This window comes from Somniosus microcephalus, chromosome 8, assembly GCF_052327205.1.
Source record: "Somniosus microcephalus isolate GS21.2 chromosome 8, FLI_Smic_1.0, whole genome shotgun sequence".
Taxonomy (NCBI): domain Eukaryota; kingdom Metazoa; phylum Chordata; class Chondrichthyes; order Squaliformes; family Somniosidae; genus Somniosus; species Somniosus microcephalus.
This window is the reverse complement of record NC_140994.1, coordinates 51,693,145-51,710,175: the sequence shown is the minus strand read 5'-3', so window position 1 is coordinate 51,710,175 and position 17,031 is coordinate 51,693,145. Positions and strand designations below refer to the sequence as shown.

The 17,031-nt window shown below is 39.8% G+C and overlaps 1 protein-coding gene across 2 annotated transcripts in view; it reads right to left on the bottom strand.

Annotated features, from left to right (window-relative positions):
- ppp2r2d (protein phosphatase 2, regulatory subunit B, delta) overlaps positions 1-16,791 on the bottom strand; it is an 84,739-nt gene extending 67,948 nt beyond the window's left edge. Inside the window, exons 1-2 of one of the 2 annotated variants that reach the window (XM_085994701.1) lie at positions 16,531-16,791; positions 16,268-16,357 (exon numbers count right to left, since the gene is read on the bottom strand). In XM_085994701.1, the coding sequence (XP_085850827.1) occupies positions 16,268-16,357; positions 16,531-16,705 (265 nt within the window). In that variant the 5' untranslated portion in view covers positions 16,706-16,791. Of the gene's footprint in view, positions 1-7,401; positions 7,757-16,267; positions 16,358-16,530 lie in introns of those variants that run through there. The other variant, XM_085994704.1, reaches the window with a different exon arrangement.
- Between the last annotated feature and the right edge of the window lie 240 nt (positions 16,792-17,031).

The window sequence follows — 17,031 nt, the reverse complement described above, 5'->3', positions numbered from 1 at the left end:
TTGCTGCGCAAATGTTTTTTTCTCGTGTCGCCTTTGGCTCTTTTGTCAATCACCTTAAATCTGTGTACTTTGCTTATTGACCTTTTGCCACTAGAAACAGGTTTCTCTTATTTACTTTATCAAAACCTTGCATGATTTTGAACACCTCTGTCAAATCTCCCCTTAACCTTCTCTGCTCTAAGGAGAGCAAACCCAGTTTCTAATCTCTCTACATAACTGAAGTCTTTCATCCCAGGTACCATTCTAGTAAATCTCCCCTGCACCCTCTCTAAGGCCTTGACAACCTTCCTAAAGTGTGGTGCCCAGAATTGGCCACAATACTCCAGCTGGGACCTAACCAGTGTTTTATAAAGGTTTAACATAACTTCCTTGCTTTTGTACTCTATGCCTCTATTTATAAAGGATCCCTTACAACCTTCTCAACTTGCACGGCCACCTCCAAAGACTTGTATACATACACGCCCAAGTGTCTCTGTTCGTGCGCCAGCTTTAAAATTGTACCATTTAGTTTATACTGCTTCTCCTCATTCTTCCTACCAAAATAAATCACTGCACACTTCTCTGCATTAAAATTTCAACTGCCAAGTATCTGCCTATTCCACCAGTCTGTATGTCCTCCTGAAGTCTGTTACTATCCTCCTCATTGTTTATCACATTTCCGAGTTTCATGTCATCTGCAAATTTGAAATTATGTCCTGTATACCAAAGTCCAGGTCACGAATATATCTCAAAAAGAGCAGTGGTCCCAATACCGACCCCTGGGGACACCACCAGTCTGAAAAACACCCGTTCACCACTATTCTCTGCATTATGTCCCTTAGCCAATTTCATATCCACGCAGCCACTGCCCCTTTAATCTCATGGGCTTCAATCCTGCTAACAAATCTTATGTGGCACTTCATCAAACAGCTTTTGTAAACCCAGATACACATCATCAACTGCACTACCCTCATCAACCCTCTCCGTTACTTCATTAAAGAACTCAATTAAGTTAATCAAACATGATTTGTCTTTACCAAATCTGTGCTGGGTTTCATTTATTAACCCATATTTTTCCAAGTGCCAATTAATTTTGTCCCAGATTAATGTCTTTAAAAGTTTCCCCACCAACGTTCGGCTGATTGGCCTGTAATTGCAGGGATTATCTCTCGCCCCTTCTTTGAACAGGGGTGTAACATTTGCAATCCTCCTGTCCTCTGGCACCACTCCCATATCTAGAGGATTGGAAGATTGTGGCCAGAGCTTTCACAATTTCCACCCTTACTTCCCTCAGCAACCTAGGATGCATCCCAACTTTTCCCAGGTAACTTTTCTACTTTGAGCACTGCCAATCTTTTAAGTAGCTCCTCTATCTATTTTTATTATCCTATCCAATTTCTCTACTGCCTCCTCCTTTACTGCTAATTGGCAGCATCCTCTTCTCTAGTGAGGACAGATGCAAAGTACTCATTTAGTACTTCAACCATGCCCACTGCCTCATTATAAAAAGGTGTATATCGTAAATTATAATGGATATACATGAAATAACAATGTATGACTTTAAAATGGGGCGTGAATTACATCTGTATGCCCTGGTCCACTTATCTCCCAGTCTCTTAAGCTTGGTCTTGCCCCCTTGTGTGCAATTTATCTAAATGGTCACAAGCCTACTAAAATGAACACTTTTTTAAAAAAACTACTCTATAAAAGTAGTAACTAGTCAGAACATAATCAATACATTGAGGTAGAAATGCTATAATTCTGACAAAAATCACCGTGTAAAATGTAGTAACAGAAGAGTCTTCAAAACACAATTAGAAGAATTGTTCTCTCAGGCACCACACAAGTTGCAATGTACTGGAACCCGAGGCTTTCGCCACTCAATCTGATTGCATTCAATGGTCAACGTGCTCAAGAACCAGTGTGACTTTGTTCCCACCTGTTGTTAGGATTATGTGGGTGAGGGAGGAATGGAAGTCAATTTCCCAGATGGCTCAACTAAAAAGTGTTGTGATTTATTGCTGCATGAACAAGTGGATGTTTTTAACAGTTTGAAGGAATTGAGGATTCAAAAGCTAGTTGCACATAATCAAAGCATTTCTGAATCTCAGTTTTCCACAATTCTTCACTGCATAAAAAACTTGAGATGTGAGCATTTTGCTTTAATTTTTAAAGATGTTATACTTTATTCACCCTCATTGCAAGATGCTGTACGAAATTTAGTCAAATAAAAGGTTGTTAAACACCAGACTAGCCTTGATTTTTGTTGCTTCCAGCTTAATAGAAATTCCTAATTTGCAAGGTTGTCCAGGATGGTCGTAATTAATCAGGTTTTACTGTACATCAGGTCTTGGTCAGAACCATTAAAAAAAAAAATTCTGAAATAGCAGTTTTAAACACACCCTCGTGTAGTACTGTCAGTGGTTACCACTTCACTTCAGCCCCATGTAAAATAATTTGATATTTGTACAATGCTTGGCTTTGACGAGCTCAATTTTCTCATTTCTACTATACCACAATAAGGAAAGGAATTCTAAATGACTGCATTTAAAAATCACAAGGTAATCCCTCTTCCTCCTCCCCAAAAATACACACACAACACAACTGGTCTTTTAACACATTTGAAAGTAGGCTTTAAATTCTGCACATGAAAAAAGGGAGCAGTATTTCCAACAATGGATGGCAATTCATTCTGCTAACATACTGTCCCATGGAGTGGTAGGCTCAGGTTTACACAATCATATAGCAAGCTGATTTCAGCCACAGGTGCCAACTAGACAACAAGCACAACGCATCACCTCGAGCTTCCAGTGGCTAGTTACAGAATGGCAATACAGAGCTCTGGGAAAAGATGCCAGCCCTTGACCTTGCTTGTGCAGAAATAGCCAAGAACAGTACCTGTATCTCCAAAATAAATAAACAAAAGTGTTCTTCATAAAACATAAAACAAATCATTTATACAAGTGTTATGATTCAGGCTTCTTCAGGTACTTTTTCAACAGAGAAAACACTATGAAAACCCACACTTGCTATCAACTAAAGCACGACCTTGTGTAAAGTAATCCGGGACAGCTTGCCCCAGGTGAACAATAGGCTTGTCTATTGCCTCTGGATTTAGAGGATATTCATGACAGCAGCAGCAACAACTTGTATTTATATAGCACCTTTAAATGTAGTAAAATGTCCCAAGGCGTTTCACAGGAGTGTTATCAAACAAAAATTTGACACCAAGTCACATAAGGAGATATGGGCAGATGACCAAAAGTTTGGTGAAAGAGGTAGGTTTTAAGGAGCGTCTTAAGGAGGAAAGAGAGGTAGAGAGGCAGAGAGGTTTAGGGAGGGAGTTCCACAGCTTAGGGCCTAGGCAGCTGAAGGCACGGCCATCAACGGTGGAGCGATTAAAATCAGGGATGTGCAAGAGGCCAGAATTGGAGGAGCGCAGATATCTCGGAAAGTTGTAGGGCTGGAGGAGTAAACTAAACTAAATAGGTTTATTTACAGAAACAAGTAGTAGCAGCAAGTTGTTGAAGTCAGCCCAAAAAACAGCAGTTTTGGACTAATTTATTACAGTAATAGGATTAAGCAGGCAAATCCATCAATTGAGTTCACAGAAATCACAGAAACCCCACAGTGCAGATAGAGGCCATTTCGGCCCATCGAGCCTGCACCGACACATATCCCACCCGATCCCTGTAACCCCACGTATTTAATCCCCCTAACACTAAGGGTCAATTTTATCATAGCCAATCAACCTAACCCGCACATCTTTGGACTGTGGGAGGAAACCGGAGCACCCGGAGGCTTTGTGGCTTTCTTTGCAGATTTGTTGAAAAAAAAACCTGGTAAAATGCTTCTTGAAAAGGCGAGTAGCTGCACAATCTCAAACACTTAATCTCTTTCAGAATTACCTAAAAATTTCTACCTGCGGAGCTGCATTTAGCCTCTGCGCCCACTGTACCTAGACCAAAACCGTAACTTGCGAGTACATCAAAACTTCATGAAGTCATAAAATCCTTTGAAATATGCCACCTATCTCTAGCACTTTGGCATGTTTAGTAACAGTTTACTTTCAAGGTGTATAGCTCAATGATCAATTGTATTGACCACTTTCTTTCTGCTATACTTCTAGCAGTCAATATGGAAACCACTCAGGATGGTATTTTCTGAAAAACCCACTAAGTTAAGAGTAGCACAGAAACCAAACCCACAAGGAAAATTAAAACAGTAGCTTATGACTAAAAACATGGCCAATCTTTGATCAATTACACAAGGATCCACATCTGATCCAAATGCAATCTGTTTTATTATCTTTGTTGAATTCACATTTTTTGCTCAGGCATCTATATAATTTATGCACTATTCAGCAAGACATAACAAAACCTTAATGAAAAAAGCATGGCGTACAGTGTCGATCAGAATTTCACACAAAACTTAGACCCTCTACAAAAACAAGTATGCATAACGTGTACCAAAGAACCCAAGAAAAATGATGAAGAAGCTCCAGGCTGATAGTATTGAATTTAAATGTACAACAGCAATACACATTTGAAAACCTGTAACTAGCACAGAAAGGCAGGTTGTCAATCATAGCATAGAATGATTTTACTAGCTGAAATTTTCAACAATTACTTAAGTCACTGAGGCTATTATTTCTATGTGGTATTCAATGGGGCAACAAAGCAATGACTTGGCATTGGCAAAACATACAAATCTTCCCAAAGTAAATGAACAAAACTCATCTTCTCTTGGTCATTAATGCATTGTGAATAACATGAGAGCAAAAGAATCTATGCAGTTTGTAAAGCACCTACTCAAAACCTGTTCAGAGAATCAAATAAAACTAATTGTGACAGATTACTTGAATATGGTCGAGATTCCAGAATGAAAATGTCCAATATACAACAAATTATTATTGACAGAATTCCTGGACTGAATTCCTGGACTTAATTAATGTAACACACTGGAAACTGCTAACTGTAATGTGTACAAAGTCAATCAAACTTGCTGTAACTTTTTTGTATAGGAGCAAGAATACTGCAGTAATTTACAATGGCTCACATGAAGATTAAAATGTAATTTTGCTAACCATCTTGTTTCACACTTCAAAACTCACTCAAATGCATGTGTGAACATATAAACAACCATTACAAGTAGTATTTACATGAACCCATGAATTTAAACATACATGCGTTTCACTGTTCGGACTGAAGTATACAAAACTGCCTCCTCCAACTGTGTACCCTGTTACATTCAAGACTGGAATACAGAAAGCTGAAAGTGTAATCACATCCAAAAATTCTTCTGCTCATCACTAATCTGCATGGCAGCCACCACATTGTCACTTTAGCATAGACAAAACAGAAATAGGTTTTGTGCCATTAAAATCTAACACCAATATGCTCACTTCTTTTTCCTGGATTTATACCCAATGGTTCTGGCTAAATACCCTTTAAAATTGTCACAGACTCCTTCAATGCCCAGCGAGTAGCTGAGCCATAAGGATGAGTATTACCAGGTTCAATCCCCAGTTTGTGCTGAGTTAACTGGTCTCAGCCAAGACGGAGGTAAATGTGTTACAATTAACCTTCGGACTCCCAGATTAAAGGAGGGAAGAATTTACCAGGATTCATTCCTGCTTCTGATCACTGTCCAATGACACCTCCTAAAAGTGTACATGTGTGGAGATCAGATAAGTGCAGGGCTGGATATGACTGTGATGCCACATGAATTAATTGTCTGCTGGCACAAAATGGCAAGGTTCATACCTTACCTAAATGGCCATTGTTCATGTATCAGTGTGGCTGTAGAATTGTACCACATTAAAGATTCAATGACTTCAGGAGAAAGAGAGAAAACTGTCAAAGGCAGCCAAAGAAAAAAAGTCAATCATTTCATCTGATTAACATTTTTTGGTGGGATTACTGAAATTTTCAGTGGCAAATTTAAGTGAAATAGGCACTTTTACAAATGCTGCAGCAGTTAACACTTTTGTCACTAGCCATTGTTGAGTCTTATGTTGAGTTTTGCTTCTTGTTGATTGCAGGAATGATTGTAATTTTTGGAAGCTAATAGGTATAAAAGTGAGGAGTGAGATGCTCCATACTGAATATATCTGTACTAGGAAATGTTTTACGATGCTTTTACTAAAGGAATACCAGCTGTGTGGTTCTAGGAATACCAGAAGCACTCCCAAACATAGCTGTCTCAACAGCAGAGATCCACTTTTGCCATAACTCTCTGGATCTAAACTGCAAAGGAAAAAGCCCAGAATACTTGTAGCTCTTAGGTCAGATAAATTTTCTTTTTAATTTTCTTCCTCCAGCTCTTGAGCTTTGAACAGTTGGCCACCTCTATACTGCAAGCATTGACTCTTGATATTCAATGCTATTTAACTGGCTAATTTTAATTGTGCTTTAATATAAATTGACAATCCAGAAAGGTAAGGGCACTGTATTCAAGGATTCAGAACAGCATGGAGCGTCATCATTCACAACCCTTCTAGACTATTCCTTGACCACACCAGCCATAGCAGAAAGGGATGCAGTGCTTGTATCCCAGTGGGAAACCAGCAAAGATCAGAAAATAGCCTGAATAGGAAGGATGAACTGCACATTGAGCCACCGGGGTGGGGGCAGGAAAGAGAATCAGGACCTGCTGTGGGTGGCAGCAGTTCAATTAAAATATTTAAAAGATTAAATAGTTTAAACTTCAGACTTGGCATGGAGCCTGGGAATGAAAGAAAAGTTGGGTGAAAAAAATAAAACAGGCAAACCTGGATGATTGGGGCCAGAGTGCATCTAGTGAGGAGTGCAACAACCAAACAAATTTAGTCAGTCAAATAACATGTTGACATACAGTTTCCATTATAAATGCTGGCATAAAAGAACATTAAAGTCAGGACATTGGGAAGTGAGGATAAAATGGACAGAAAGTGCACACCATATGCAAGACTTAGTATATTAGCTCTGCTGTGGCATTGTTTATAGTGAGTCAGAGAGGTTACACCATCTTCTAACAATAGGGGTGCTCATGCCATTTAGGGGTCATCAGGACCAATCACTTAGTGACTGAATAAATCAAAATTAATTTTTATTAAATGATATTCTGGAATTTTTACTAGTGTTTTGTGGATTATATTCTAAACTGTCCATTTTTCTATGAAAACTACAAATAAATGGAACACACACTAGTTGATCTCCTGTGACACAGCACATAGTGTTAAAACACCATTACAGCACCATCTACAAGCCGAACTTCCGGAGGTAAATGTTGACATTTTTTTAAATGCATTTTCCCATTGAAAAGACTTTTCAATGCATTTTCAAATGGAATGCTGTGAAACAGTGATTTTACAGATACATAATATACCTTTTAAAAAAAAAATACAAAATATCTCCTGCAGCACTATGTGGCAAGTCTTACCTGTCTGTTGTCTTTGTGTTGTTTCTCTCATCGTCTGCCTCCCTAGCTCCTCTTTGTTTTTCTCTCTCTCCATCATCCCTCCCTTCTTCTGCTTCTCTGCATTTTCTTCTTTTCTTTCAAGTGAGAGGTGGCAGATGGCATGGCAGAGCAGGGAGCCAGGGAAAGAAAAGTCCAATGGCTACAGACATTTTTAAAGGGGAAAAAAATGTTGCCCTCAGTGGTTGCCTTCCTGTTCGTTCCCCACTACTCTTCCATCACTTGTGCTTCCCAACTTCTTGCCTACTCAAGCTGTTCCCTTCCTCCCTATTTTCCTCAAAAGGTTTTTGTTTGCTTTCAGAATTCAACTTGCTTCTTTTAAAAAATCAAAATACAACAAAAAAATACATTGGTCTATCGCACAGGTTGTCAGCATTTAGAATGTTCACATTGTGTCAGCAAAACGCAGGTGTGATAATTAGAAGCTCTTTGGTGGCTCAAAATTCAATTCGTTTTTTGTTGAAAAAAAATTAGGAAAAGACATTTTCTCTATACCATTTATAAACTTAAAGCGCAAAACAGGAGCTCCAACAGCTGCATCATCAGTAAATTCACATGTACCTCACACTTACTCAAATTTTACTTGAATAAAGCTTTTGAAATGTGTTCTCTAGCTTCAAATAATTTTGAAAAACAACCAAGTAGATTTTGTTAGAGTCTGAGAGAGAAGCATTCCGTCATTTGGCCAACTTGAATGGGACTGATGCATCCTGAAAAGCTGTGCACACTGCATATGCTCAGACTGCAAGACCTGCCTTACGCTAACAAAGTCACTATTTGGGCAAAAATATGGAAGTCGAACCCCAGGTTTTTGGGAGTGGCAAAGACCGTCAAGTAAAAACTTTAATAAAAAGGTATTAAATATGTAACTTGTTTTGTTTATAGCCCTTCTTTGGACACTAGAAACTACAGTTACCGTTAGAAAAAAATCTCATCCACTGTTTCTAAAAGCATCGGAGGATTCAATAATGACATCTGCTGACATAAGGAAATTCAAATATAAAGTGAGTACATAGGGAATTTCAAATGTTAAATGTTGGCATGAAAGTGAGACAAAAATAATTTCAACCGGAAGTGAAGTTTGTGGACAAGCAGTATAGGTATACACAAGATTTTTTAATATAATATATTAAATCAATGTCCTGTGGCGTTGAGCTTGGGGAGTTAAGACCAAGTGCAGTCTTCAGGTGATGCTGGGTTAGAGGCCAAGGATATTTAGATCACGGCATGCATATGTAATCTTCTCCCCATTTTAAAAGGTCATACATTCCATACTTGCTTTTATATGTCATTATAAATTGCTATATCCAGATTTAGAATGGAAGCTAACTATGTAAAATTGTCATGCGCTCACCCAGCAATTCTGGTGCTGCAATTTCCAAAATAATGTGGATATAGGAATTTATCATAGGAAAAATTGACAGGAAATAAATGCAGATGGAAGATTTTGAAAAAGACAGACAGATTTGCAATTTTTCTGTAGTGCACAGCATACACTTGAAAACTAAATAGGCTGTGTCCTGCACTTCACAAGAAACCGGTTTGTGTTGTCACTACTTGATTATAACTAACCTTGTTGGAAACAGTGGCTGTGAATTTGGATGCTTTAATTTGTGTACAAATGTAGAGACAGTAGCTATAGAAATGAATACAGGTAGCCAGCAAGGTGGCTTTCTGATTAGTGTTATTTTAACAGAGTTACTGCCAACATTAAAGTAATGCTGAATGGAAAATATAGGCTTTTAAGTCCTCAGTGAAGTGCAACCAAAGCTCTTTAATAGTGGCATTACAGATTAATGAGGGCCTTTCACCAGCACTGAGTTTATTTTACAAATGTGAAAGACACTAATTTAGAAACTTCACAAACATGGGCATATCAAGACCATTGTTACAAGTGGAAAAAACCTGGTAGTTCTCAAAAGGTGATATCCTAGAACATATGTATTAGTGCAGGGGTGTCCCAAGATCTGGCCTGAGAGCTCCTGTTATCGAGCCCTCAAAGCGCTGGTTCAATTATTTCCTATTTAAATGCTTAAGGTTTATCAATTTGCATTTAAATAATGCCTTTAACACAAAGAAACCTCCCAAGATGCTTCACAAACAGGAATAACACTGAGCCAAAAAAGAAGAGATTAGAAGGGGTAATCAAAAGTGTGGTCAAAGAAATGGGTCTCGAGAAGGTTTTAAAGTAGAAAGGGGTGGACACATTCAGGGACAGAGTTCCAAAGAGTAGAGCTGAGGCAACTTATAGCTCTGACATCAACAGTGGAGCAAAAGGAACATAGAATGCACTGGAGTCAGAGGAGAGCTCCTAGGGGTAAATAGGGTCACAGATTACAGATGCAAGGTGGAGCAATCACAAATTTACAGCACAGAAGGAGGCCATTCAGCCCATCGTGTCTGAACTGGCAATGTTTGAGCAGGATTTATAAAGAACAAGGATTTTAAAACAAAGGTATTCAAGCACAGAGAGCCAGTGTAGGTCAGTAAGAACTGGGGTGATAAGTGGGTGCGACTGTGTGTGGGTCAAGATAAAAGTTATGGACAAATTGGAGCTCATGGAGAATGAAAAATGGGAAGACAGTAAAGAGGTTATGGTAGTCGAATTTGGGGTGATGAAGGCATGTATAAGAGTTTCAGTGCCAGAGTGCTGAGGTAGCATGTAGCCAGGCAATACTGCAGAGGTGGAAATGGTCTTCAAGATGGATAGGGATATGTGGTTCAAAGCTTAACACCTGTTCAAACAGGATGCTAAAATTACAAAATGTCTGGTTTAAATCGCTGCTGAGTAAAATCCTGAAATTCCTACTTAACAGCATTGTGAGAGCAATATAACCACAACTGCAGCAGTTCAAGGAGAATAGCAGAATATTGTTAAACATTAAAAAAAATTACATTTTTCACAATAACTTGCCTAAGCTTACTATAAAGCTGTCTTGTGTTGGAGCATTTTTATTAATGCTTTTGCTCAGAGGCAAGGGATCTGTCAAAAATCTGGGCTTGAAGTTCATATTGTTCCCAGAGCTTTTATGCTGCTAGCTGAAGGGGGCTACCAAATTCACCTGTGCCTACAATTCCCAGGATGCTACATGACAAGCTGAGCATACAGGGTGAAGAATGTGTCAATATAATTCTCAGGCTATAAAATTTGTATGTTGGTTTTTACAAATTACTTCAAAACAAACTGGAACTTGAATTTTAGAACTACTTCTGAGCTCATTATTTTAAATGTTAATGTTAGCAAGCTTTTATGCTTCATATATTTTGTCAGATAACTTGTAATAAAACATACAACAATGGTTGGTCTCTGGTCTGACCTGACTGATCTAGTCACTGTGGATATAAAAACAGATAGCAAGAGTTTCTACAGTTACATAAAAAAGGGTGGCTAAAGTGAATGTTGGTCCCTTAGAGGACGAGACCGGGAAATTAATGGTGGGGAACATGGAGATGGCAAAAACGCTGAACAAATATTTTGTATCAGTCTTTACAGTAGAGAACACTAAAAATATCCCAACACTGGACAAACAGGGGGCTATAGGGGGGGCGGGGATGAGCTAAACATGATTAAAATCAGTAAGGTGGTGGTACTCGGTAAGATAATGGGACTAAAGGTGGATAAATCCCCTGGACCTGATGGCTTACATCCTAGGGTCTTGAGAGAAGTAGCGGTAGGGAATGCGGATGCATTAGTGGCAATTTTCCAAAACTCCCTGGATTCAGGAAAGGTCCCAGCAGATTGGAAAACTGCTAATGTAACGCCCTTATTTAAAAAGGGAAGTAGACAAAAGGCTGGAAACTATAGACCAGTTAGCCTAACATCTGTGGTTGGTAAAATGTTGGAGTCCATTATTAAGGAAGCAGTAACAGGACATTTGGATAAGCATAATTTAATAGGACAGAGTCAGCATGGTTTTATGAAGGGGAAGTCATGTTTGACAAATTTGCTCGAATTCTTTGAGGACGTAACAAGCATGGTGGATAAAGGGGAACCAGTGGATGTGGTGTATTTGGACTTCCAAAAGGCATCTGACAAGGTGCCACACAAAAGATTACTGCACAAGATAAAAAAATCACAGGATTGGGGGTAATATACTGGCATGGGTGGAAGATTGGCTATCTAACAGAAAACAGAGAGTTGGGATAAATGGTTCATTCTCGGGTTGGCAATCAGTGACTAGTGGTGTTCCGCAGGGGTCAGTGCTGGGACCCCAACTCTTTACAATCTATATTAACGATTTGGAGGAAGGGACCAAGTGCAACATATCCAAGTTTGCCGACAATACAAAGATGGGAGGGAAAGCAGTGAGTGAGGAGGACATAAAAAACCTGCAAAAGGACATAGACAGGCTAAGTGAGTGGGCAGAAATTTGGCAGATGGAATATAATGTTGGAAAGTGTGAGGTTATGCACTTTGGCAGAAAAAAATCAAAGAGCAAGTTATTATCTAAAATGGAGAGAAACTGCAAAGTGCTACAGTACAAATGAATCTGGGGGTCCTGGTGCATGAAACACAGAAGGTTAGTATGCAGGTACAGCAGGTGATCAGGAAGGCCAATGGAAATCTTGGCTTTTATTGCAAGGGGGATGGAGTATAAAAGCAGGGAAGTCTTGCTTCAGTTATACAGGGTACTGGTGAGGCCACACCTGGAATACTGCGTACAGTTTTGGTTTCCATATTTAAGAAAAGATATACTTGCTCTCGAGGCAGTTCAGAGAAGGTTCACTCGGTTGATTCTGGAGATGAGGGGGTTGACTTGAGGAAAGGTTGAATAGGTTGGACCTCTACTCATTGGAATTCAGAAGAATGAGAGGCGATCTTATCGAAACATACAAGATTGTGAGGGGGCTTGATCAGGTGGATGCGGGGAGGATGTTTCCACTGATGGGTGAGACTAGAACTAGGGGGCATAATCTTAGAATAAGGGGCTGCCCTTTCAAAACTGAGATGAGGAGAAACTTCTTCACTCAGAGGGTAGTAAATCTATGGAATTTGCTACTTCAGAGCGCTGTGGAAGCTGCGACATTAAATAAATTTAAAACGGAGATAAACAGTTTCCTTGCTGATAAGGGAATTAGGGGTTACGGGGAGCGGGCAGGGAAGTGGACGTGAGTCTAGGTTCAGATCAGCCATGATTCTATTGAAGGGCGGAGCAGGCCCGAGGGGCCGTATGGCCTACTCCTGCTCCTACTTATGTTCTTATGATGCAATATCCAAACTCGGACATTTAAGCCATGCCAGAATGTGGTCATCCAACCCCAGTGCAAACATCAGTACCCTTCAGCAAGTAAAAGAATCCCAATTCTTTTCTTTTTATTTAATAAGAACGCACATTTATATTTCACCTTTCATATCCTCATGATGTCCCAAATCACTTTACAGCCAATGAATTACCGTAAAACTTTAGTTACGGCTACATAGGCAAACGCAGCAACCAATTTGCTTACAGCAACGTCCCACAAATAGCTGCTGCTTCTTATTCAGTGAGATAAATACCAATTAAACCATTAAGCGTCACCTTTCTGGGTAAAAAATTACATTGAACCCAGTTTCCCCGCCACATTCACAATAGAAAATTTAGACATATATATTCTGATAATGCACAGAAGTCAAAGTTTGACCTTTGTATACTGTCAAGATGGAAATGTTCATCAGCAGCCTGATCAAGAATGCAGTACTGTCATCTACACACAAGATAGACAAGTATGGCAATTCTTTTGTCTTCATTTTTTTTAAAATTAGGGCGCATATCCAGAATGCACTTGGGGACATTTGCTTAATTCATCCCTCAACTAACATCTCAAAATAGATTAGCTGGGTCAATCCTCTCATTGTTATTTTGAGGTCCTGCTGTGGGCTAATCAGCTGCCATTTTTGCTTACAAAACAATGATGTTATTTCAAAAATAATTTACAGTAAACTCTTTCTTATCCGGCACCTATGGGACTAAGATGGTGCCGGTTGATGAAAAATTCTGGATAAGAGAGGTATACCTACCAAGGCAATTTTTAAAACACAAAAATAAAAACCACTGACTAACTCGGCCATTGCAGGAGACTTGGACTCGGCAAAACGAGTGCTGGATGGATTTGGCAAAATTAACGGTTATTTATTTTGCCGGTTATTAAAGTATTCCGGATGATTAAGTGCCGTTTAAACACGAGTTTACTGTATTAGCTGTGTAGCAGTTTGCACTGCCTCGAGAACGTGAAAGGCACTACATAAATGCAAGTTCTTTCTTACACTAGATATTCAGCATCCTTCAGCTACGAAAGAGAGTACAACCCTCACGAAAGCATTAATTTTTAGTAAAATATTTTCTTCCTGTCAATTGACACTACTGCAACCCTACTTAACATTAAGCTTTTACTCATGGCACAAAATGCAGTAAAACAGCAAAACTCATCCATATGGCAAAAGTTGGAGAGCAATTATCAGTGGTAACAGAAGATACAAATTGCAATAAAGTTGGTGTATAACACAAAATTTACAAAATTACTGGGAGCATGTTCGAGGCTGCAACATTGTATACCACACAAGAATGCTCTCAGTTTAGGATTGTCAACCATACCCTAATATACTATAGCTCTGTAACACACTTCATACCATTTATTATTATCTACATTAACACACCTGAAACCAAGACAGATTTTTTTTTTACATTAAACTGACCTGAATTTTCACAACTAGTACTAACCAGTGAACTGAATTAGTAGGTTAGGAGAGAAACATGTATTTGAAATTAAAGCACAGCAAGTTTTATCTTCCTCAGTCTCAATGAATTCTATTAATGTCACTTTTCTTCATATTTTTATGCTGCATCATGTTGTCTGTAGTAAATAATGGTTGCAATAACAGACAAGAGGAAGTTACAAGGCTATTATACTTTGTATTATTTCAAGTTATCTGGCCAAAATATTACTACACAATCCAATAATATTCCTCAAAAAAAGGACAAAATGCTCACATAGCTTTCATCTTTCCAATGCTATCTGAAAAGCTCAACATAACAAAATGGATCCTAAAACATGAAATGGAAGTGAACTCATTGAGCTAAATACATACATTATACACAATGCCCAAGATCAAATTCTAGGAAGAAAATGAATGATAGCAATTTGCTCAAGGAGTGCAGAGACATTCATAAAATAGTGAAGCTAGTTTCTGTGGTTTACCACAATCTGAACCCCTCAATTGAATTACTGCTTTGTAATACCTGTACAGGATTGTTACTCCATAGGAGCAATTGGGAGACTATGTAAACAGGGTTTTTTGTGGGCTCACAACTTAGTTATCACAGTTAAAAGTAAATCATAAATCTATTTTCTGTGTATTTTTGTGCATTTTCAATTACAGACACCCAGTATCAGCAACAAGCATTCCCAGGTCAAGTATAGTATGCTGAACTAAAGAGTAATGACCTTTTAACTCTACTACAAAAATGTACTTTAACCCAAAGAGCACCCTGTACTCCCGGTGTGATTTTTGACATTTTCCATTGCAGCCATCCTCGGTCTTTCCTTTAGTAATAGATTCAAACTCAGGTTTCGTGGTGAAAAGTACAGTAACATGTATTATGGATTGTGCATTTACTTCTCAGATTGTGAAAAAAATCTGCAACCTCCAATTAGTACACCAAGACTAGAAACAATGCCCTTGATACAATATATCTAGCTTTGCCCCATGGACATAAATCACTGCACTACCTCTCATCTTTATATCACTTAATGAGAATGATCATTCCTGCTTCTGAATGTTCCAGTGAGGCAGTACTCTGATGTTTAACAATAATGATGAATTAATTTAGATTATATCAGTGGTGTATGTACTGGGAATAATCTGCTGCATTTAGGCAAGATAATAAACAGTTGACTATATAAAAAAAAGGTACAATGAAGCTTGTTCATTGCTTTGGATGGCATAATTAACAGAAAGCTATCCTTGAATGGTTCATGATCAGTGTCCTTGGAACATTTGAGAAATTAATTCACCAGCAGCTACTTGTCAAATAAAAGACATTTTTACTGCCATGCAGTATAAACATTAGAGTTCACATATTAACATGATGATCAATAATGGTGCCGTATATATTAATCATATTTTAATTTTAAATACATTACTTATGAAAAAATATAAAAGCTAAGGACACATCACTGCTGTATTTATGAGATTACTACTAGTATACAAAGTAGTGCATTTTCTCTTCTCTTTCTAATACACCCCACATTTTAAACTGGGGTATTGACGAGATATTTAAAAAAAAACATATAATTAAGTTCCCACAGGAGTTCCCTGAACATTAAATTCAGGGATATCCGTTTCGAAACGCTTGAATAGGATCTGCTTTCAATCGCTTGGTATCTAAAAGTGCCAGAAATCCCACACATTACTATAACCTACTTCAAGCACGTGTAGAGCAATGTATTTAATATGTGCACTTAAACAGATCCCCGGAAATCTAGTCTCGTGTTTTGCCTTTAAATTATAAAAGCACCATCAGAACATAAAATGTGGAGCACGTCACGTTTCTTCACCCATCCTCAACACCAGGGGCGGACGCAGAACATTTACGTCACTCGCACCAACGGGAACTTTTATTCGGTCTGCTGCTTAAAAGATTAAAAGATTCCCGAGCGCCATTCCCGTGTGAAAGGCCGCCCGCAGAAAGGCCAGCCCCGGGAGGGGTGGGGACGAGCTCTCGGCGCCACTCATTGGGGGGGGGGGGGGGGGGGGGGGGAACCAACACCAAGCGGTCTGCGGGAGCAGCTGATGAGTTAACGCGTGACCTTTGACAGCAAGATGACAACTCGCCCCCGACAAACGCCTCACCTTCCGCCACATCCTCCTCGATGGCACCTTTCACCTGGGAGAAACACCACTGCAAGTCGTTGCTGCTGCCGCCGCCGCCACCTCCGACCCCTGCAAAAAAACACACGAGCCGTTGAGGCAAGTTGGGGAGGGAGAGTGTCCGAATCGCACCCACTCACTCACCCTCGGGAGTGGAGAGGTGAGCAGGCCCCAGCCAGCCATCCATCCATCCATCCCCAGCCAGAGCCGGCGCCAGACACACACACACCCCGTCTCACTCTTACCCGCCATGGCTTTCAGATAAAACGGAGCGAGCTTTCCCCGGCCGGCTGAGCGAGGCGTGCGGCGGCTCTGCAATTCCGAGCGGCTAATGGCTTGGTCGGGAAGGTGACAGCGGAAAGAACAGCGCGCTCGAACCGTCCGTGATTCCCCAAAATGGCGGACATTGCCCGACGGCATGATTCACTGACGTCACCGAATGGGCTCGAGCTCGCTAGAAGGGCGCGCGCTGCCCGGGCCTCTTAAAGCGGCCGCTTCAGAGAGGGAGGGAGAGCAACGTGCACACTGGGACCACTCCACCCTTCAGCCTCACACAGTTGTGATGCTATTGCACTTGGGGCTACCATTTTAAAATGCTCATCCCAAAAAAAACCCCGCCACATTTTTTTTAGTGCTGAGAGCTAGCTGATGGTGTGCAGATGCAAATCAAGAAGGATGCACTGCAACAATGCAGGCCATGCCTTGGATTGAGCATCAAAAGCTGGGGAGAATAACCAGCAGATTGC